The sequence below is a fragment of the Pollachius pollachius genome (assembly GCF_949987615.1).
Source record: "Pollachius pollachius genome assembly, chromosome: 8".
Taxonomy (NCBI): Eukaryota; Metazoa; Chordata; class Actinopteri; order Gadiformes; family Gadidae; genus Pollachius; species Pollachius pollachius.
In genome coordinates, this window is record NC_136941.1 from 6,924,018 (window position 1) to 6,947,223 (window position 23,206).

The following is a 23,206-nucleotide window of genomic DNA, read 5'->3' on the forward strand; positions in this document are numbered from 1 at the left end:
AGCAGTAGGAACGCGATGAGTCCACAGGCCGCGGTGTAGACCCTCGACGAACCGGACCCCCAAGTCTCCCCCAAGTGCTTCTGCAATGTAGCGCTGATTGGCTGGCCTGTTTGATTGCCGTCCGTCCTGCCGGGGAAACGGGGGTTTCCATTGGACGACGGGCTGTGGGCAGGCGAGAGAGGCGGCCGTGTGCCTAGGTAATGGAAGAGGGGACATTGGGACAAACTTGTGGTGCATTCAAATTGTCTGATTACATATTTGCAAATCCATGCTTGTGTAAATTGAAATGTGTCTCAGTGGGTTTTAGCTTGTATGCCTTTACTACTGCATATTAGCTTGATTTTGTTTTGATTTTCTGATGTGTGTGATATACCTTCACATATATTTTGGTTCAGGTGGTCTACCTTGCTTGAGGTACAGTGGGTATTCGTGTGTGCGTCTGTGTTTGTGTGTGCGTCTATATCTGTGTGTGTGTGTGTGTGTGCATGTGTTTATATGCGTGTGTGTGTGTGTGTGTGTGCGTATATCTCTTAGTGTATGTGTGTGTGTGTGTGTGCGTGCGCTGGTGTCTGTGTGTGTACCTCTGTGGCCATACTCAGGGTGCATGCGGTGCAGGTCATTGATGGAGTCTACTGAGTGGAGCTGGATCTCCGTCAGGTCTCTGTCACTGATGCGGAAAGACTGGGGGGTGGTGTGGGTGGAGGGCGGTCGAGACATGGCTCCTCCTACCAAGGGGAGAGAGAGAGAGTGCAGAAAGTTATTCACGTTTCCTTTGCTTGTTGAATGTTCTTCCCTATAATAGGAAGAGGAGAAGAAGGAGTGAGCTGAATTTGGTCATTCCGAAGGGTGGTACAATAGGGTGTTTTTTACAAAATAAAACCCCTCCTGTGTTTCCCTACCCAGATTTACAGCTAGAAGAAAATATTTGGAGTGAAAAAAATGGAGAAAAAAATGGATTGGAGAGGAATATAGAAGCCTTGAAGGTCTGTGTATAAAATAGGTTTGTTTTTCGTGTGAGATCCCATTGTGGGACAAGCTGCTCTGTTTTAAAAGCAGGGCTAACATTAGGACTGGTTATCAACTCCAGAAGGTGGCTGTAGGGTATGTTAATGGAAGAACAAAGGTCAGAGGATGACTGGTCTTTGCTAAACCAACTCAGAGAATAGATGGAAGAACCGACCATCAGCAGTATATCTATTACAATCTATTACAAACAGCAACCTGATCGTGTGTCCCAAGACCATCAGACCAATAACCTGGTGCATGATAAATGAATTCACCAAGGAATTTCCGAAATAGAAATGTGGTTAGACTATAAATCCACCACACATTGGTGGTTAATTAGAAACACAACTTTGCTCCAATCATAAGCTCCATAGCAGAAGTGTTTATATTTGCTCATCTTTGATCATTAAACATGCATACATATATAGCATATTGTATGCCAACTAAACCCCAGTTAACTTAATCAGAAGTAACTCACAGTACAGTTCCCAGGTGCCTGAAACCACATATTTCCCATTGCATACTGTACACTCAACTCTTTTATAAAGATATATAATACTGTAGTATGTAGTAGACAGCAAGGGCGTAGGAACCGGGGGGACGGAGGGGACGTGTCCCCTCCAATATCGGACACAGGCGCATTTGTCCCACCTAAAAATTATACCGGTTCTGTCAGGTTTCCGATATGTGTCCATCCCCAATGTTAAACTCATTCCTACGCCCCTGGTAGACAGTATGTTTATATTGACCTACTGATTAAGTCCAGCTACAACTCAATCTAAAGATAATATCATTAGCCTTAAGTTAAATACATTGGTAAAAGTGAATTCATCTTCAGTCTAAAGTTGAACATATAATTTGTCTTTATCGACAAGTAGGTAATAATACCTTTAATTTCAACATTCCTTAATATTTCACAAAATGAACATCTCAATGCGAAATTGGCAGTTAATTGACTTAAATTGTTTCACACCGTGTGAGAATATGATGCATAACAAAACACCATAACCCATATAGTGTATCATCAATTGTTCAATTATGCACACATTTTCATGAATGCCCAGCTGTGTCGTAGTGTGGTATATAATGTGAGGCCTGGATATTTGATGATATGATATGGCATCATCAAAATGACATCACATTAAATTATATCAAAACATCATATATGTGACACTTATGATTCATTAAATGCACACCACCACAATGTTCACTGACACAAAGAACACAAATGTTCACTTACCGCCGTGCGTATATGTGTGCGTGTGTATAAGTGTGTGTGTCCACTTGCGCGTCTGTTTCCTTCCGTTGGGCGCCGTCCGAAAAGACTTTACTGTGCTATTCCATTCTCAGACTCTCTACACCCGCTTATACAGGCAGACAATCAAACACACACACGCACACAGACACACAGACACACGCACACGCTGGGCTTCCAAAACACGTCATCCAAGTGACGGCGCGGTCAACACCGTGTCCCTCGTCATGGGATCTGGAGTGGCGAGACAGAAGGGACCTCTCCGGAAAGACACAATCCAAATCCCAGTATATTCCTTGACAGTAGTTGATGAAGAGGAACACTGAAGTAAATCCTGGTTTGAGATCAACACGGTGTGTGTCTGTAAGCAACTGTCTCTCTGCCCCAATGCTAACGCGACCCCTTTTGCTATATTTGTGTGTGTGTGTGTGTGTGTGTGTGTGTGTGTGTGTGTGTGGGGGGGAGCTATAAATAGAATAAACAACTGCAGTTTGAACTTGTGTATCCTGATTTTAGTTCAGTTTATGCGTGCAGCAAATATGCAAGGACTACATTATGTCCAGTCATAGGTCTTTACCCCTGGGGTAGAGAGTAAGAAAGTGAGAAAGTGTGTGTGTGTGTGTGTGAGAGAGAGAGAGAGAGAGAGAGAGAGAGAGAGAGAGAGAGAGAGAGAGAGAGAGAGAGAGAGAGAGAGACCCTCACTGCATGCCTGCAGACTGAAATAGCATCAGGGGTTGGGGTTAATATTAGGCCCATGGATGACTCGACGATCGTATCACACATAGGTTGGGGGTTGGCGGGATTATATATGTCACTGCTGCTGAGTAACCTGTTTTGAACCTAAACCATTGTCACCCAAAACTTTAGGCTACTTTGTTGTGATTTATTGACGGGGTAACTGTGTTGTTTACTCTTTTTTTTAATCTATGACCCTCTGGTGAGCTAAATGTGTTAAAATACCATAATAATCTGAAACCTTTCTTAATATAAACTTCAAATTCTGAAATTGTAAAGCCACTGTCAATGTTAGATTCTCGTTTCCCCTTTCAACTACATTTCCCATAATGCTCCTCTGCCCAACGTGTTGTTTGAAGCTTTTGAGTTGGAAGCAGAAATTCTCCACGACAGTACGGAGTCCACCAAAAGAAGTCCCCAGCCTCTGAGCACACCGCGAGGGGTTAGCTGTGAAGACTTTTCGAAGTTGACTGGGAGAAAACGCTGAAAGATGTGGGCTCGGATACTGGTTCGGAGCGGGGTGGTCGGGTCGGGGGTGCGGGTTCCGAGCGAGTGTGTGCGGGTCGCTGGAGCTGCAGGGGGGCTGCAGCCCCATCACAGGCATGCTTCAACATCAGAGGTAACTTCACCCAACTATCAAGAAGCTGCATCATTAATGAACCTCTTCCTTCTCTTTCAGATAGGCTATTTACTCAATGTGTAATCTGTAAATCTTACATGGCGAGCCGTTTTATAAATGTCAGATTTAAGTTAGATTTTAATTTCCGTTATAAATGTAGTTCGTCAGGGCAAATCTACCACCGTATTTTCCATTGCTGTTACATTTGTGTCAGACAAGTCAGTCCATGCGGACCTAATTGCACATCTCCGCTGCACAGCTCAGTGAAGCAGATGAGGGGAATCAGCCTCGATTTATTACACGAGTGACTGACTCTTATGCAGCTTAAACTGAATAGAAAATTCCGTTTAATTCCTTTTCAAACGTCTTCAAATGTAGCAATGGATTTAATCATATCCTAGGCTGCGTAATGATATTCCCCAATCGGACTACTTATATCAATCAATATCAATATATTGTTGTATTTTGAACATGGTGATTGTATAAGCAAAATATAGTCTGTACATATACATGTGTCGATCCCTGTGTGTTTCGAAGCACACACCTCTTTTCTATTGATCTTGTCGATTGATTTACATTGTGAGTGACTGATTACAATACTACAGTCCCTAGACCCCTGCTCCGAGAGTTTTAAAACTTGATTCATGATATGAAGAATTAACCTTTGAGGTGCAGGTGCCAAGGAATCTCAATACTGTACTGGGACGTTTTAACTGTCTTGTGGGTCAGGTCACGTGCTAATGGTATAACACACACACGCACGCGCGCGCGCGCACACACACACACACACACACACACACACACACAGAATAGCTACTTCGGCCTTGAACACGTCTGTGTAGTTGCCAGGCCTGTGTCGTAATGTGCGCTCTGACTTTGATAAGCCCTTTTCCCACGGCTGGTTCAAAGGTCTAAGGTTAGGTTGAAAGGGAGGAATACAGACCTAATAAGTACCCTATCAATGGTGTGTAAGCAATATCTTATCACATTTAATGGCACTATAAATTAAGCTTTATGTTTTACCTCTCTCTCCTTATGAGTGGCTTCAATTGGAAGAAAGCTAGCTACATTAGAATGAATATAAAGGGCATATGACTTTGATCCTACTGCACTGTGGTCAAAATATTCACATTCTTCATATTCTATAGTGATGATTTTTTATATTGTTATATGTATTGTTTACAGTACAGATAGTCGTTGTTTACTCTGTGTTTTGTTGTGTAATAATATCATTATCTCTACTATGGTAAATATTTTCATCGTTTACTGTGTATTGTTGTGTAAAATTGTTATCTTGACTGTATACAAGTGTGGTTCTCTACTCGATGTATGATATTGTTTACAGCAGAAATTGTCGTTGTTTACTCTGTATTGTTGCCGTGGTCCCCAGGCACCCCTGAAGCAGACGGTGCTGTACGACTTCCACAGGTCCCAGGGAGGTAAGATGGTGGGCTTCGCCGGCTGGAGCATGCCTGTTCAGTACAAGGACAGCCACATCGCCTCCCACATGCACACCAGGGAGCATTGCTCCATCTTCGACGTCAGCCACATGCTGCAGGTGAGGGGGGGACGGACGCATAGGTACACACACACACACACACACACACACACACACACACACACACACACACACACACACACACACACACACACACACACACACACACACATACACTTGCAATTAAGTCAAATCGGAAACACTACAGTGTTAAAATCGACGTAACATTTGGTAATGTATCAAGCCACTTTATAGCAATGTTTTTATATTAATTAATGTTTAATGTTGATTGTTTAAACATTGGGGCCTATGGAGGAATCCCTGGGCATTTTCCATGTATACAGTCGTCTGCTATAAGTGCACCATGATACAACAAGGGTCACAACTTAAAAGCTCCTGAAAGCTGTTTTTCTCAATGTCAGACCAAAGTGCACGGCAAAGACAGAATTAAGTTTATGGAGTCGATGGTGGTTGCAGATATTGCAGAACTGCAGGACAACCAGGTGAGTTGAAACGCCAACACAAAGGTACAGTTTTGTACTCTTCTCAACCAGTAGATGTTGTTCTTGTGTGAATACAAGTTGAAACTCAGAAATTACCTTTCCTCCAAATGTAGACTGACTTTTGAGTGTTCAATGTTGTAATGTTAACACAAAAAAGTTGATTACAACCAAATGGTTTACTAATGATTGAGAGGGGCTACTTGCGTAACTTCCTGTATGACGACCAATCTCTTTCTCTTCTGTTCTCATTATCAGGGCACATTGACCCTCTTCACCAATGAGAAGGGAGGGATCATAGACGACCTCATCGTCACCAAGACAGACCAGACCTACCTCTATGTTGTGTCTAACGCCGGCTGCGCCGACAAGGACTCTGCGCTTATGAAGGTACACCCAGGCAGGAGAGCCTGCTGGCTGGCAAACATGTTCCCCCCCCCGCCACCCTGAGACGAGATGACACTACAACATGAATAACAAAATGATAGGCGCACAGACATAGATGTAGACATACCTAAACATTCCTAAAGTGTGTGTGTGTGTGTGTGTGTGTGTGTGTGTGTGTGTGTGTGTGTGTGTGTGTGTGTGTGTGTGTGTGTGTGTGTGTGTGTGTGTGTGTGTGTGTGTGCGCTGATCGTAGTCCAGATTGGCTGAGTTCAAAGCAGCAGGTGCTGATGTGGATCTGGAGTTCCTTGACCAGGCTCTGATTGCCGTGCAAGGTAATACACAACATTACAAACGACAGCAACACAAATCCATATTACCACTCAAATGTGTGATGGATCCATATTAATATCCGTGTACATGTTCAGGATCATCATTTACAGAATGCACCTCGGTAAACAAACTTTGTGTGTGTGTGTGTGTGTGTGCGCCAGGCCCCTCCATGGCTCGGGTGTTGCAGGCGGGGATGAAAGAGGACCTCAGTAAGCTGACCTTCATGACCTCGGCCCTGGCCACGGTGTTTGGCGTTCCGGACTGCAGGGTGACGCGCTGCGGGTACACGGGGGAGGACGGCGTAGAGGTTAGCGACTCCTTAGCAGTTACCTGCTGTTCACTAGCTGTCTCCCGGCTCAGGGGGTCTCAACCACCGGGCCGCGGACTGGTACCGGCCCGCGGAGCATTGGCCACCGGGCCGCAGAGGTTAACAAATTAAGCCTACAAGGAACAACAACAAAAAATATATATAATAATTAATAGAAATGACTTCTTCAAAATTAGAATGAGAGGCCGTCACACCAAACCCAACCGCCCTACTCTGTCATGCTTAAGTCTTATTGCCACTATCGCCACTAAGTTTTAATTGGCTTGATGTTTGCACAATATATCACGGTCGTGTTGTAAGACTGTTACTGCCTAATAATACAACGGTGTTTATACTCTTAATAATGGTCCTACAGTATCTGTGTTCATTAGATTAGATGAGGCAGGCATATAATGGTTTGTGACCTGCATTAGCAATCCCTACTGGTTAGATGGGGCGCCTGCATCCCCCCCCCCATACTGGCCCTTGTTGTGTTCTTGAAGAAAGTAGTCTAATCGGGATCGCTTTGAACTCACTTTATTTGTTAAAGTATTTCGGTATGGTAACTATGAAGCAAAAGGAGGGGAATTGTATGGACACGCGTGTGAGGGACAAACAGCAGGCCTCTCTACCTAACTCCCTAGTATGGACTGCCGGATGTTTCTGATCTCTTTGGCTTCAGGTCCTGCTTAAATACTGAGTAAGCGTGGCCTATATGACGTATTGGTTTCGCCCTCCTCACCTGTCTAAAGGTGCTGCCCTCTATGGCTGGAATAGTTATTGCAGCTCAAAATGTCGGGTCCTGCTTCCTAGTGGCTATGTGTGGTAATTTCGGCCTATGTGTTCGATTCTACTTTCTAGTGGCTATGTATGGTAATTGCGGCCTATGTGTTCGATCCTACTTCCTAGGGGCTATGTGTGGGTAGCTTTATGTGTTTAAAATACGTAACACCCTTGAGAATATTTAAAATATGCATACTGGGCCTCAGTTATAAAAAGGTCGTAGCTGTTCATTAGATACACACTTGCTGTTCCTTACTAGTCATTAACTATAGACCAGCTAAACTCTATCTTTTAACTATCCATTCACAAGCTGTTCATTAGCTATTGATAAGCGGTTTATTATCTATACATTATTTGTTTATTATCTGTGTATTAGCTTTTGGCTGGTTGTCCATTTTATTTTCTCTATTTTTTTCCTGTGAGGGAGTGCGATATTGGCCGGTCCGACAAATGCAGACTATTTGCAAGGTTCAAAGGTCTACGTGCCCCAAAGGGAGTTGTGGACAGGTTCACTTGTAACAGTAATATGTGTAAGCAGACATGAGTCAACATTCTTTCTCTTCCTCCTTTCCTTGGCTTCTCTCCCCAGATCTCAGTTCCTCTCTCTCGTGTGGTGGAGCTTACGGAGAAGCTCTTAGCCAATAGCGAGGTCAAGTTAGCGGGCCTGGGCGCCAGGGACAGTCTGAGACTGGAGGCGGGGCTATGTCTCTATGGCAACGACATCGACGACACGACCACCCCTGTGGAGGCCACCTTAGTCTGGACAATAGGTGGGTTTCTCAGGCTTGTCTGTTTTTTGGATCTATTGGTTGATTGAAAATTGCAGAATTGGAAGTATAAAGTATTGTAACGCGTGTTAAGTCACACGTTGACATGCAGGTTAGTCAGACGAGCAGGTTAATGCTGGTTAATGCTTCAATCCATCTCATAGGCCTTCAAGAATATGAAGTAATTTAGCCAACGCTTTTATCCAAGGCGACGGACTGTGAATTCAGATACATGTCACATAGGAGCAGGTAGGGGTTAAGGAGCATCTGGCTGAACGATGCCTACAGGTCGGCTGCGGACATCGGGGATCAAACCCGGAACCCTTCGGCTGGGAGCCCAACACCCCAGCACCCTTTATTCTACGTCCGGTGTATTGATCTTGAAGAGAACGTGTTGGTCAACATTTTAAACCTCTTGTGTTCTCGTCCGCCTCGTGCCCCGCCAGGCAAGCGCCGTCGCCAGGCCCGGGACTTCCCCGGCGCCAACGTCATCGTTCCCCAGATCAAGGCGAAGACGGCAAGGAAGAGGGTGGGGCTGGTGTCCACAGGGCCACCGGTCAGGCCGCACACCCCCATACTCGGGCCCGACGGGAAGGTCATAGGTCAGCGCACGTGTGTGTGTTTGTGTGTGTGTGCGTGTGCTGAATATATTGATTATATTATGACAAATTCTTGAGGATGAATCATTTACATTCTTTGTGACTCCCAGGTGAGGTGACCAGTGGCTGCCCCTCCCCCTGCATGAAGAAGAACGTTGCCATGGGTTACGTGGAGGCGGCGTTCGCCAAGAACGGCACCGCGGTGCAGGTGGAGGTGAGGAAGAAGGCGGTGCCCGCTGTCATCAGCAAGATGCCCTTCGTCCCAACCAACTACTACTCTGGAAACTAAAGCAAAGGCATACAAACTCTTATATGTATAAATACAAACACACACACACACAGACACACACACACACACACACACACACTGTTCTTTCCTCGCTGGAATAGTCACCAATGTTGCCCCTTTGTGTTGGTTTCTGGAAATGCCAGTTGGATTCAACACCCGTGGGTTGGAATGGACTCCCGACTGCCAGGACTCCATGAAAGCACATTCAGATTAATCCCACTTTACATCTTTATTCCCACAATCAACAATCAAACAAGTCACTGAAGATCTAAAAAGAACATGAGCAAGTAAACATCATAGAAATGAAACTTTGATGGACTGAACATCTGCATGCTAAAAACAGCTCCTCTAGAGACGTCATGCTCCTAATGCATCTTTAATTAAATGAGCCAATCGGGGAGTGTGGAGAATCGCCCCTTCACAAATTACCTCACACTTAAGTTAAACGGCCTCTGTTGACAAGATGGTTTACGTTTTGTTTGGAAGTTTGAAAAAATGACTAACTCAAGCAGTGTAGGATATGGAGCACGATGATGCAACATATGTCTACCATGCACTCACCTTTAACTTATGGTGAGGAATCATGCAGTGTAATGTTTACTAATGAAAGTTTAACAGAAAACGAATGAAGGAAAATAAATGCTGTTGTATTTGTATTGTATTCCCCGTAATTTTCCCTGCTTTTTTTTTTACAAGTCTGCATTGTGTTTTTTCTGAAAAGTGATCGGCTAATAAGGGACCAAACTTCAACTAACAATTAAGGAAACATGTTTTTATGGTTTCATTTAACCAAACTAATGGTTTAAGTCTACACTGCTGAGAAAACTTTAATTTCATTGGATCGGTGTGCCTGCAGATAAAAAGTAGCATTGTGCATTCCTACTGTAGTGTATCCTTATTGTGTTGTTAATGTTAAATGCTATGAAATTGAATAACAAAGTTAGTTTCTTTTTTTTTTATACTAATTAGACAATTGTCTCTGGGTCAACCAGCTCCATCTATAAAGTAAAGGTTTATAACTCGGCAATAATAAATGTCTAAAGTATGTAATTTTGTATGTTTAAATGCATAAATTGTCATAAATTGAATAAAAATGTTAAACAATATTTTATCAACATTTTTCCGATGGTTGAAGTCTAATAACATTGTCATGTGGTATTATTGCATTGAATACTCAATCCGAATGTAGTTATATCGATGTAAAGAAAAGATGTGCTATTTTCCAGCGTTACTGTATTAAAAATCTAAGGAGGTGTGTGGGGGTTGTTTTGATATCTGGCAACATATAGGTTCTACATATCTGGCAACCCCGCCTACCGGTGTAATAAGCAGCTACTGAGAAAATGGTGGACTTCGCGACAGCAACGTGCTCAAAACTCCGTCCTAACTACCTTCTTATATCCTTATCTTCTCAACCTGGCATTAAATATAGGTTACCCGGGTACAATCAAAGATAATAGTGATTGAAAACGCGGAAGAGGGAGCCTTTTTTTGCAAGATCCTACTCGTATTATACCAACAAAGTTGGTCTCGAGTTGGTAAAAGGCGCTGGTGTCGACTGCTAACTAGGAGGGAGGTTAGCTCACTTTAGCCTCTTGATCAGTATCTGGATGTGCTTCTGTGAAAGGCTTTGGGCTGTCTCTGACGAGAGACGACGGACACCTTCAACCTGTCTGCTGTGACAGCCGCTGTCCACCCCACGGACATCCCGAGCTGACGCCTTGATCGATAGCAGCTCGCTAGCCGCCTTTAGCTCTGGTTGACTGGTGCTCAGGCACTGGGAGCAGGAGAACAACATGCCGCGGAGTAAGAAGGGGAAACGTGGCCCAGGCAAAAGTGGTAAGAAGCAGATCTTCAGAAATAATGTATATACACTTTGGGCTTGACTCTTCATAAAAGCTGTAATGTGCGGTTGCCACGCCTTGAAAGCAGAATAGTCCATATTTATGGTTTGAAGGCGAGCGACTATTTCCATATGGCAACAAAGCGTGGTGACTGACAATCCACATTACTTTGGGTTTCCTTCTCGTTTTTGTGTTTATATTAAGGGGCAATTTACTGTTCGAGCCACATTCGATAACGTTACCAATGTTCATAGCATGCTCCTGAAAGCTTTGCTTGCCCGTCATAAAGGGATTTCTGTTATTGATCATATAACATGACCGACACATTGATGCTGGGATTGCTGAGACTAAGCACATGGCTGGTCAGAGCGTAGCCACGTTATTCTGGTTCTAGTGTCATGCTGCTCAGTTTACTGTAAGCTATTTTGGAGCTACCAAGTATAGTTTCCGTTTAGTATTTAGTTAGTTTTTTATTTGGGGGCGGGGGGTGCGCTCTTTTCGCAATCGAACGTCTGTCCGTCCGATTGTGAGAGACATTCATTTGTTAAGAAGTGGTTTGGGTCTTGGAGGACGTTCCAAATGTTATAAAATAAGGTATTTCCATTGGTCCACAAATATCACATGCAGGAAAAGATAGCGGGAGAGAGATGCGAACACACTCACCCGTTCCTGGTTTTGAGTTTCGAAGTCAAGAGTCAAAGATTTTTTGTTTCTTTGATACATTTGTATGGATTTTCTCATGCTTCTGTATCAAAAAGTAATCTCAAGCGCTGTTGAATGGTTCTACAATTAACACCGTAAACGGTTCCTACTGTACCTTGGATGTCACACTCAACGTTCCACTTCTCCATCTTTCCATCATTCTGTCTGATTCCACACATCATTTATCCACCTATCTTTTCCATCCTTACCTATCGCCATTATTCTGTCTGTACATCCATACCCATTAATCCAACCATCCATCCATTCTTCTATCCCCACCCCCCCACCCCCCACCCCATTGATGACCTTTTGTATCCCTCTCTGGCCCAATCAACCACTCCACCCTCCCCTTCATATGTGTCTTTTTGGGCTCCTCCTCATGCCCTGCCCATCCTCAATCCCTCCTCGGAACATGGTCCACTGCAGGTTCTCTACGACAGGAGGTTCTCCAGCTGCAGCTCTCTGCTAAAGCTCCTCTGTCGCTGTCGAAAGGTAACAAGCCACCGTCCTGTCAATCCCACCCTGTGCCGTGATTCTTTTATTTTTCTCATAACACACGGCTGTCTTATCGCCCTGGACATAGCCTGCTTCAAACCAGCAGTGGCTCTCCTCAACGCTAAGCCACTAGCACAGAGCTTCATCTACATTATCATCCGCGACGCCTTACTCTATAAAATATTTACCCAGGCTTAGTCATTCTCATTAGGCCATCTTTGTGCTTGTGTCTTTTGTTTCTTAACCCCAAGCACATAAGCTTGACTTCATGGAAGGCATCAATGCATGCTGTCCACGCCACCAGGAAGCCCTTTCTGCATTAGGGAACTCTGCATTCATCAGTGTGTTCCACCTCACCTGGACATGTGCTTTTGACACTTCTGCTTGAGCAGCCTTAAGTGTGAGCCAATGTTCTGCCATGCTTGTCCTTTATCTGGTGGGAATACAGTTTGTAATTCCATCCTGCATGGCCTTACCTTTAACCCAGGCTTAATCTCTACATGTGGCTATCTGCGTGGACTAATGTGCCAAAAGCTTTTCCACACGGCCACTATCACCCTGCATGTGACTGTGTGCCTGTCCATTACTTTCACTGAACTGTGAACAATGAAATTGTTTAGATGGTTTTATTATGTTGTCAATTTCTGTATGATCATGTTTCCCCACAAGTAATGATGATCTTACATCTGTATAACATCCCAATAGGCTTATTTGAATGTATTTTAGGAGAGAGGGACTGGCTATAACTACTGTTGTCTTCACACTATTATGGTTGATCAACTCCCTGTTTCCTTTTGTATTGATGGCCTGGTTCCTATCCTTGGTCTCATTATTCAGGCTGTTTGTTCCCCATCGCGTTGTTCCAGTGTGCTAGGCTGTCCTCTCCAGGGACAGTCTTTATACCATGCTATTGTTGGGCACCGTTGTTTGGCTGTTTTTGGCCGGTGCTTTAGCTGCCACAGAAAGGTGATGGTTTTCGTTTCTTCAATAAAAATACTGGAGATATATTTGGATATTGGATTGCCTTTTGACCCTAATCAAGCCCGCTCTATGCTAGTTAAATGCGGAAATGCATTTTTGGTTTCAACCTTTCTTATGTATGGCTTACATTTCTTTGGTGGAGAAAGCCTGCTTGGTGTCCAAGCCATTGGAAAATGATCCAGAGCATAGTGTGGGATTTTTACCTTAGAATGATTATAATTATAGGAGATGGTTTGGAGCTGTGAGATCCATAAGCCACAAGCCGTCCACTCACTGACTTTTCATGGACCAGACAAGGCTTGACAAGGCTCTTGGTAATTTAGTTAAAATATTTACTTGAGTTAGTACACTCAAATATGTACAATCTAAAAGGGTGTAGTTTCCAGAAGTTCAAATATTGACAATGCAAGGATTAAGGGCTCCTTCCTAATGATGCCTAGGTAGCCCGCAGTCATTGGGCTTCAAAGTTCAAACCCAGAACTTTTCAATTTGGAGTTTGGAGGCGAGCACACTTACCACTACACTGTTCTGTTTATTTTGACTCAACTGAAACTGTAACCACTCTTTGCTTATTAAAATGCATTACATTTGGCCAGGAGCTAAATGGGCATACAAAAAATTGTAATCTCACAGCAAGAAAGCTGTGATTCATGTTTGATCCAGTCATGCAGCCTGTGTGGGTGTGTGTGTGTGTGTGTGGGGGGGGTCTTTAGACTCTGGAATCAGGGTTGAATGGCAGGACATTGGGTAACAGTTAAAGGTTTGTGCAGTGTGCTATCTCAACTTGTGTTAGGTCAATCATGAGACGATACACATGCATTAAATATTTCCATAGAAGTGGGGCACAGTTTCTGCAAATTTAGTTTTACGAACGATACATAGTGAATCTTTAGATTATTTATTCCCAAATGTAGTACACTTTTGACACACCTGATACCCATGATGTAATTTAATAAGTTATCAGTAGTACCATGAGTCATTGTCACACCTTTTTTTTTTTCTCTAGCATAATCATAAAGAATTTCACTGGAATACAAAGTGCTTGTCTATCTGAGTTTAAGCATTATATTTGTACGATCAAATCGTACAAATATAAAATGGCCAATTCATTTTTTACAAAAAATGAATTAGCCAATTGCCTTGCACAGATGGCAGAATGAAAGTCAATATTAGGCCAACCTGTAGACAAACCACATCTCCCATGTAGCACCCTGGCAGTTACCAACAAGCATGGCATCTTGGTCACCCTGGCCCGACCTTGTTGACCTGCCCACACACACTCGCACAAATAGAACTACACTCACACCTCTCACTCAATGACCGTTCCATTCTTTGACGAGCCTCTCATGCACCAGCTGAATGACCTGAATGGAGGCTGTACGCTGCGGTCATCACACTAGCTGTATCTCTGTATCCCTGAGCCAGCAGGACCTCAAACCACTGGCTCACAGTGTTCATGAGCTCTATATAGGTTATTTGTATAGTGGAAACAGTAAGATGTGTTCAGAGTCAACACCAGAACTGTTAAGAGTAAGCATTTTTTATGCTGTTTTAAATCGTTCTTTCTTTTTAAATATTAACATTTAACGGGACATGACTACATTGTTCTATTTCATATTTGTAGGCTTATGGTAAAATGTATAACCCACATACGTCATTGATAGACATTGGCATATGGTGGCAGTAACACCCCTGTCTGTCGATGGAAGCCTATGTGGATATATTTAAAAAATAAGATTTTTTTGATGATACAATCTTTCTCCCCCAAGTGTACAGTATATGTATCTCTGCCTGCATCCTTAAATTCTGGTGCTTGGTTACAGACAGATTGAGACAGCTGGTCTCTGCTAAAGCTGGTGCAACTCACTGGTCTCTGCCATTAATAACCAACAAGCCATGTTGCTTTTAGACATCGGGGTGTAGCAGATGTATATATTGGTGCCTGTAAGGACAGCTGGCTATTGAAATAGTCCCAGCCTCTGATGAGGACCTTTCAGCGTCTGGTTTGGGGTTTTATAGTTTACCGAGCTGAGAATATGAACCCAATCATCAATATAGCAGATTGTTGCTATGACAGCCGTTCTATACTCCTGCCCAACACTTCAGGCCACCATGTTTGGTTCTAGAGGATACAGCACAGAGCTACCTGCTCTGCTCTTTCAGTCACCATGCCCACCATGACGAGAATGAGCGGATGAAGAAATTAATAGTAGGGATCGACCGATATGGATTTCTTAGGACTGATACCGTTTTTTTTTTCATCAGCCTTAGCCGATAACCGATACGCCGATGCCGATTTTCTTGAGCCGATAATACCCTGGAAACCCAGAGTTCTCGCGAGAATTTGAATTTGCTCAGCGAGTCACTACGGGAACGACGAGCAATATACTCGTGTATATTCTGGGCCTCCCCTGGCCCAGAACATTAATCAATCACATCGATGTTTCAATATAGGGGGGCCAAAAGAGTTGCTGTTTTACCGACCGGATATGGCAAGAGTCTTATCTATTGGTTAGACTGGTCTGGATACGTCACCCCTTGTATTCTTCTGATTGGTCATAGTGTTATCCAATGTGGGTTATCCAGTGATATTTTCAAATGCATGCTTGGTGCCGCCCCTCGAGTTAGGCCATTTTCATTACTCGTTGCCAGACCCTACAGCTTTCTAGATGTGGGTCTGGATTTCCAGGCTAGGCCTCCCTCAATTTACATCATAAAAATGACACAATGACGATATCATATGTTACAATGTCGAAATTTATCGGTCGATCACTAATTTAAAGTCTCTCTCTCTCTCTCTCTCTCAGGTGGTAGAAATGGGGTGAAGGGCGAGTCGGGGGCGAGCGATGATGACCTGGCGTCAGAGGTGATGAGTCACTACAGCAGCACCAGTGAGAACGCATCAGCCTTGGAGGACGGCACTGGTAACACACTGTCTCATGCACCTACCCATCCACCACCTACCTCCCTACCCACCCATCCACCTACCTCCCTACCCAACCATCCACCAACTACCTACCTACATACATTGCTTTGAAGCTCAATGATGTCTACCTCAATGGTAAGAATATCAAGTTAAGTGTGTGTTTGTGTGTGTGTGGTGTCGACCTCAGCCGCGGAGGTGGTGGACGAGCTGACTGCCCAGGAGGAGTCGGACGACAAACTCAAACAGAGTATAGAGGACCTCACTGACAAGAGGTGAGCCTCTGCCTACGCCAGACACACACACATATTCCCTCTCTCTCTCCTGGGCACTTTCTAGGTCTCTCGCTCCTTCCACTTCTCACTCTCTGTCTCTCCCTGTAGCTAACAATATCACACATTCTCTCGGCCTGTCTCAATCTCTCGCTTTCTATCTCTCCCCATGTCCCTCTAACCCCCTGTCTCTCTCTCTCTCTGTATCTCTGTCTCTCTCTCGCCCTCTTTCTCCCCCGACATGCGTGTCTCTCTCACCCCCTCTCCCTGTCTCACCCTGTGCCCCCCCCCCCCCCCCCCCCCCCCCAGTGCCAAGACGCGGCAGGCGGCGCTGGAGTCCCTGCGGCAGGCCTTCTCCTCCAGGGTGCTGTACGACTTCCTGACCGAGAGGCGCATCACCGTCGCCGACTCTCTGGAGCGGTGCCTCAAGAAGGGTAAGGTGGAGGAAAGGAGGGAGAGGTAGACATAAATAGAGGGAGCTAGATTGAGATGTAGTAATAGACCGCTAAAGAGATTAGAGATGGAGAGAGCTAGGTAGTGGTAGAGGGAGATGAAGAGATCTAATTAGAGAGAGAGAGATGGGATAAGAGAGAGGGTTAAAGAGAGATGATTGATGGACGTGAGATAGAAGCTGTTTGTATCTTCTGTGACTCACAGTGGTTTGGTGTAAGATAGTGGTAGGAAGTCACCTTTTTTTTTTTTTAAGACAACTCTTACAGCCTCTGAACAGCAAAATGACAGAACGGACATTATTCCATTAAAGCTGTCCTTGAACATATCAGCATACATAAAGGACTAAAGGCCTAGATGGAGAATCCACAGATTCACCGTTCAGCAGGGATTGTGACCAGGGACCGTGTGTGTGTGTGTGTGTGTGCAGGCGGAGGGGAGGAGCAGGCCGTCGCCGCCACACTCTTCGTCCTGCTCTGCGTCCAGCTGGGGGGCGGCGACGAGGCAGAGGAGTGCTTCAAGATGCTCCGCCCCCTCTTCAGTGCCATCCTGATTGACCACGGCGCCAGCGTGTCCGCACGCCAGAGTGTGAGTGGTCAACGTTTTGTCATCGGGGGGAGTCCTGATTCCTGAGAAACACCTGGCGCCATTCTTTAGGGGGCGGGAACGAGGACAATAGGCGCCCGAGGGATGGTCATTGCCGTGCAAATCTGTGACGAGTGACTGTCACCCTGCTCGATCACAGCCAATCAGAAATAGACATGTGCAGTAGCTGGTGTTCCACCAGAGAGGGCGCTGTCATTGAGGTTTCATTTCTGTTTAAAAGGGGGATGTTATGCCACTGCTTGTGAGTGTCATTCGCCATGACAAGCCATTTCAAAATCTGCCTTTTTCCTGTCCCTTTAGCAAGTCTTGCTTATCTTCCCATCATACATCTAGGCGGACACTCCCACCTGTGATGACACTAAGACATTTTCAAACGGCTTGTAACGGCTAATCAGACCCGCACCTGGTTTCGCAATATCATCTCTTTAACATAAACTTGTTGTCCGGTGGTTACTATTTGAATTCTGCCTCAAATACATGAGGAGGTATCTAGAGTGGTACATGTATATAATGGATGAATAGAATCAAATGGACATTTTCTTACCTTGTGTGTGATTACCAGTGTGCCAGGGCCCTGGGGATGTGCTGCTATGTGTCTGCTGCTGAAGACGGAGAGGTGAGTGAGGCCAACTCATGGCGACCCCAATACACAGAGCTCAGAGACCCCCTGCCAGCTGCCCTCACCCCCCCTCTACACCTCTGTTGGTGTTGTTCCCTCTGTTCTTGCTAGACTCCTTTCCTGTTCACTCGTTCTAGTCTTTCAATCTCTTCTTTGTATTTACAATTGATGATGTTAATGATTGTTATAATACTTTACGTAACTGTTTTCTTTACATCCAAATTATTTGCAAGAACATGTTTGACAGATTCTCTCTCCATCTCTGTCTCTCCGTCTCTATCTCTCCCTCTACCGCTCTCTCTCTGTCTGTCTGTCTCTGTCTCTCTCTCTGTCTGTCTCTGTCTCTTTCTCTCCCTCTATCTCTCTCTCTCTCTGTCTGTCTGCCTCTCTGTCTGTCTCTCTCTCTCTCTCTGTCTGTCTCTCTCTGTCCCTCTGTCTCTGTCTGTCTCTCTCTATCGCTCCCTCTATCTCTCTGTCTGTCTGTCTATCTCTCCCTCTATCTCTTTCCCTCTGTCCAACTCTGTCCCTCTGTCCCACTCTGTCTCTCTGTCCCTCTGTCCCTGTCTCTCTGTCCCTCTGTCTCTCTGTCTCTCTCTCTGTCCCTCTGTCCCACTCTGTCCCTCTGTCTCTCTGTCCCTCTGTCCCTCTGTCTCCCAGGACCTGGTGCGCTCCATGGGCCAGCTGGAGGCGGTCTTCATGTCCTCCTACCCCAACAGAGAGGGGGCGCTGCCCGCGGCCAAGCCGGGCCACCCGGCGCTCTGCAGCGCCGCCCTGCAGGCCTGGGCCCTGCTGGTCACGCTGTGCCCCGTGTCCCGGCTGGCCGTGCTGCTGGACCTGTAGGTTGGCCCTGGGGGTCTGGATGTTGAATGTTATAGTGTTGTAGTGGTAATGGGGGGGGGGGCTGACCTGTAACTAAGACTGCTCGATTATGGAAAAAATATAATGATGATTAGTTTGGTCAATATTGTGTTCACGGTTTTTCAAACGATTATTTCTGAGTTTGAAGACATCCGCATTTCTGTCAGATAAAACACTTTGAAACTGAGGGATTTTCCCTAAAAAACATACAAAAAATGTTCAAATAGAAAATGTTTAGAACGAAAATAATGTACCAATATTTATCCAGTGGTTCTTTCTAGACGAGATAAGTTGATAAATAATAAAAGTCTCAAAATTAAGGTTTGTTATATTTTTGGGGAAAAAACGTCTTTATTAATGTTCTTTTTAAATATGAACTGTCTTTTTTTTAATTGGTATTTTCTGCTTTTTAATGAGCAGGACAGTAAGGAGTAGGTTGAAAGAGGGAGTGCTTTTATTTTGATAAAACAAACCTCAGACTGAAGTGGTCCTCCTCTCCCCCCTCAGCCACCTGCCCAAGCTGCAGGCGTGTCTGGAGAGCAGCGACGTCAACTACAGGATCGCTGTGGGAGAGACCATCGCCCTGCTGGTGGAGCTGGGACGAGACATCGACGAGGTGAGACCTCACTCACTCACTCACTCACTCACTCACTCACTCACTCGCTCGCGCGCACACACACGGGATGTGTTCCCTTTAACTGTTGTTATTATAGGTATTACAGCAGCACATGATTTGGTATGAGTGTTATATGAAATATGTTGTGTGTGTGTGTGTGTAGGACTTTGAGGTGGAGGACAGTGTGGGCCTGTGTGTGAGTCTGAAGGGCCTGGCGACGGACAGCAACAAACACCGCGCCAAGAACGACCGCAGGAAACAACGCTCCATCTTCAGGGAGGTGCTGCACTACATCGAGGTAAGGTGTGGTTGTGTGTGTGTGAGTGAAACACTAAAGAACTCTTGACGGGTCATTAGTGTGTTGCTGGCTGTTCTCCAACAAACATCTTTCTTGTTTAATTCATGTTTTTTCTCCTCCCCCACCTCTCATAATCTTCCTCCTCCTCCTCCAGAACGAGGACTTTCAGGAGGAGAAGATCCGCTTCGGTGTGGAGGGGATCTACATCGACAGCTGGGTGCGGAGACGCATGTACGACGCCTTCAAGGACCTGCTGGAGTCTGGGGTCCGCCACCACCTCCAGGTGGGTCCCCCTTTACACACACACACGCTTACACACACTCACCCACCTCGCATAACTCTCTTAACTCACACATACACGGGCAGCATGACCATAGAATTATGTCATCAAGAACCACAAAAAGAGTCCATTTGTATTTTGAGTTTCAAAAGCATACTGTGATGGATCGAACAAAAAGAGGAGCGATGGCGAGACCTCGATGTAGTGCCCACTTGGTTATAGAGGCGTCCAAATTCTGTACACATGTAGGTTTGCCTAATGAGCCGTCTCTGTGTTGTGTCCCCAGTTCAACTGTCTGCTGAGGGACATCTTCGGCTTGGGCGCTCCCCTCATCCTGGACGCTGCCGTCAAGGCCAACAAGATCTCCCGCTTCGAGAAGGTAACCGCACACTGGTCTCAGGGCCGAAGGAGGGTTGGTCAGGGGTTGGGTTGGTAGCTCCAACCTCAAGGGTCATAGCTGGACCGCTGGCTGTGTGGCTGTGTTCTGTTGCGGGTGGGTTAGACCTCCAGGACTCACAGGGTGGGTGAGACCTCCAGGACTCACGGGTGGGTTAGACCTCCAGGTATCACAGGGCTTCTTGGGCCGACACCGCACTTTATAAAGATCCCCAATTTTCACTGAAATTGAAGTTGAGAAATCCTGTGGCCAATCAGTGTACAGAATGACTGACACAAGCGGCTGTTTGACACGGAAGTGTAACTCAACCTATTGGTGTAATCTCCTTTATCACGGTCCAATCAGAAGCCTCATTCTCTCTCCCCCTCTGTCCATCTCTCTTGTCCCCCCCTCCCCCACAGCATTTATTTAATTCTGCCGCCTTCAAGGCCCGGACTAAACTACGGAACAAGGTGAGGGACAAAAGGGCTGACGTCATGTAGAGCGAAGGAAGGCGCGGAGGATGAGAAGACGGGACGGAGGAGCGGTCAGGGGGCGGCGGGGAAAGCAGGAAGGATCAATCGTACAACGGGCCCGGAGGTAATCGAGCCACGGGGCAAAGAAGAAAAATAAATCAAGGCCAGAGCTGCTTTGAGGGTCTGCTGAAAAAACCTCCACACTAGAACGCCTCTTGAATGCATTTGAATGGTTTCGAAGTGTTTTAAACCCGACTATTTGAAAAGTCTGCCTTCGCGCACGCTGTCCATCAGCTCTGTCCAGGCGAGGCCGGAGATGACGTCGTGTTTATTCTTCTAAGTCCCTGTCTCAATCGCAGGGCCGCCGTTAGAGAACGGCCATCTTCTGTTGCTCCTAAAGGAAAGGTTGGCATTCGTCATTTTGTCGGCACGCCAATCGGGTCAGACGGCGGCGGACGTTCCAAGGTCCGGCGGTCCAGCTCGCGTGCCCTGGGACATTTCTCCAATATTTGGATCCAATACTTGAAAACCGGAATGCCAACAGTAAAATGGTTCTTAATATTTTTCTGTGTTAGATTGAAAAGCATATATGACGTTCAACTAAATCCTATTCCTCATGCAAACCTGTTCATGCCATGGTCTTACTAATGGATATGGAGACTTATGCAGAGTATGGGGATTTTTATTGTGCAAGTCGTAGATTTTTAAGCGGTTCAGTATCAGTGGACGCTTTTCGATGCCTTACATTAAGATATTCATACCAAAAAAAACATGTGTAAGGAAACGATGGTGCTTTCATGTTTCTCCCCCCAAAAGAAGTAGAGCAGTGTATTATGAGGCCGTAGCCTTGTCCAACCCGCCATGGTGTGAACACAGAACCAGTCCTCCGCAACACACAACAGGTCCAACTTCTTCTCGTCCAATCAGTGTAGAGAAGCCAGAGAGAAGTCATCCATTTCTGCTGACTCCCACCCCCCTCCACCTACTCCAACTCACATCAGCAACTCACATCTTTGTAATCATTTTAATGTGTGGAAAAAAATATGAAATTATCCCTTTTTTTATTTTTTATTTTTACCATTTCTGATGGTTAGCTTTTGACTTTGTAATTTATAAGAAGAAAAAGTGGAGATGGGTTCTGTGTGAATTTTAGGAACATGAAATCATGGGTTTATTTTCGATGTAGGTTTTTGGGACAAACAATCGACATCAATGAAACATTTTACTTGAATCATTGGGAACGGAAATTAACCAGTGTGGGTAAATTCACTGGAGACTGTACTCCGCCATCATCACCGGAAAGCATGTGGAGTGAATAAATAAAGAGCGGTTGCTAGCCAGCTTGCCATCCTATGCCAACTGTGGAAAGTATAACTGGCATATCACCATGGCAATGGTAACCGTGGTCAATTTATGTGATTTTAAAGAACTTGCTTTGTTTTAAGGGAGATTACATCTTCCTTTTTGGTCTTGATACATCTTCCAACGTTATATTTCTAGATCTATATTTCAAGCTCCATATTTTAGAATCTGATGAAATGAAGGTTAGAGAGGGCATTAAAAACATGCAACCATTTTCACCAAGCCTCAGGGACATTAGAAATGTGTTATAAAGGGACATGGCCCGAAAATAATTCCTCTATGAACACTCTAGCGAATTGCAATGATTCGTGTAATGGACACAAAGTTATCCTTTATTTGCAATTGACTCAATCCTCCGACATAGGTGTCGCAGTATGTGTCCAAACCTCATGTAATCATTGATTATCATTGGTCTAATTCCACAATTCATATTCACATTGGTGAATAAACTACAGTGACGTGTCAAATGTCTAGTTTATAGAATGATTTATTTTGTCTAATCAAAGAGGGTTATACAAAGGCTACTATGAAATGTTGATACTTGCAGAATATATTTACTATTACATTTTCGGTTCACAGATAGTTATAAGGATTATACAGTTGGGGAAAGAATAAAACCTGACTTATTGAAAGGTTAGTGTGTTTAGGTTATTGTAAAATGCATCAATGGTTTATGGATTTATTTTATTTTGGCGATACAATTTTAAGATAAACAATGAAGTTGCTGTTTTGATTATTTCATTTTACAATAACGAAAATATGTTCAAGTTTCAAATTTGTTAACCATACCATTCTCAAACCCACAACAAAAGTGTGAATAAAGTAATAAGTATTTTTCTGTGTTCTTGGAAGTTATTGATTAGGTGCATGACAGGGACGCGGGAGGGGGGGTGCTGTCCTGCAGTCCCGCCCCATTGCTGTCTGGGTAAGCCCCCCCACTTCCCGCGTTCCTGGTGCATGATGATAATATGCAC

The 23,206-nt window shown here is 44.9% G+C and overlaps 2 protein-coding genes across 2 annotated transcripts; both read left to right on the forward strand.

The window, feature by feature from the left end:
* The first annotated feature begins 3,459 nt into the window (after window positions 1–3,459).
* amt (aminomethyltransferase) lies at window positions 3,460–10,093 on the forward strand. Its single transcript, XM_079741678.1, has 9 exons — window positions 3,460–3,614; window positions 5,005–5,172; window positions 5,535–5,615; window positions 5,871–6,002; window positions 6,253–6,331; window positions 6,491–6,636; window positions 8,009–8,189; window positions 8,633–8,788; window positions 8,896–10,093. The coding sequence occupies exons 1-9, from the start codon at window positions 3,486–3,488 to the stop codon at window positions 9,072–9,074; spliced, it is 1,251 nt and encodes a 416-aa protein (XP_079597804.1). The 5' UTR covers window positions 3,460–3,485; the 3' UTR covers window positions 9,075–10,093.
* Window positions 10,094–10,431: 338 nt separating this feature from the next.
* ifrd2 (interferon-related developmental regulator 2) lies at window positions 10,432–23,066 on the forward strand. The gene is made up of 12 exons (XM_079741040.1): window positions 10,432–10,913; window positions 15,904–16,020; window positions 16,210–16,294; window positions 16,601–16,725; window positions 17,172–17,329; window positions 17,910–17,963; window positions 18,624–18,802; window positions 19,332–19,440; window positions 19,604–19,738; window positions 19,893–20,021; window positions 20,305–20,397; window positions 20,817–23,066. Exons 1-12 carry the CDS (start codon window positions 10,871–10,873, stop codon window positions 20,895–20,897), a joined length of 1,308 nt encoding a protein of 435 aa, XP_079597166.1. The 5' UTR covers window positions 10,432–10,870; the 3' UTR covers window positions 20,898–23,066.
* The last annotated feature ends 140 nt before the right edge of the window (window positions 23,067–23,206 follow it).

Excerpts from the sequence above, each read along its gene's own strand:
- ifrd2 (XM_079741040.1), top strand. The coding sequence starts at position 10,871 with ATGCCGCGGAGTAAGAAGGGGAAACGTGGCCCAGGCAAAAGTG. Across the intron at positions 16,295-16,600 it reads GAGGACCTCACTGACAAGAG|TGCCAAGACGCGGCAGGCGG; the intron begins GTGAGCCTCTGC and ends CCCCCCCCCCAG. Across the intron at positions 18,803-19,331 it reads CTGGCCGTGCTGCTGGACCT|CCACCTGCCCAAGCTGCAGG; the intron begins GTAGGTTGGCCC and ends CTCCCCCCTCAG.
- amt (XM_079741678.1), top strand. The coding sequence starts at position 3,486 with ATGTGGGCTCGGATACTGGTTCGGAGCGGGGTGGTCGGGTCGGGGGTG. Across the intron at positions 6,003-6,252 it reads AGGACTCTGCGCTTATGAAG|TCCAGATTGGCTGAGTTCAA; the intron begins GTACACCCAGGC and ends CGCTGATCGTAG. Across the intron at positions 6,332-6,490 it reads GGCTCTGATTGCCGTGCAAG|GCCCCTCCATGGCTCGGGTG; the intron begins GTAATACACAAC and ends TGTGTGCGCCAG.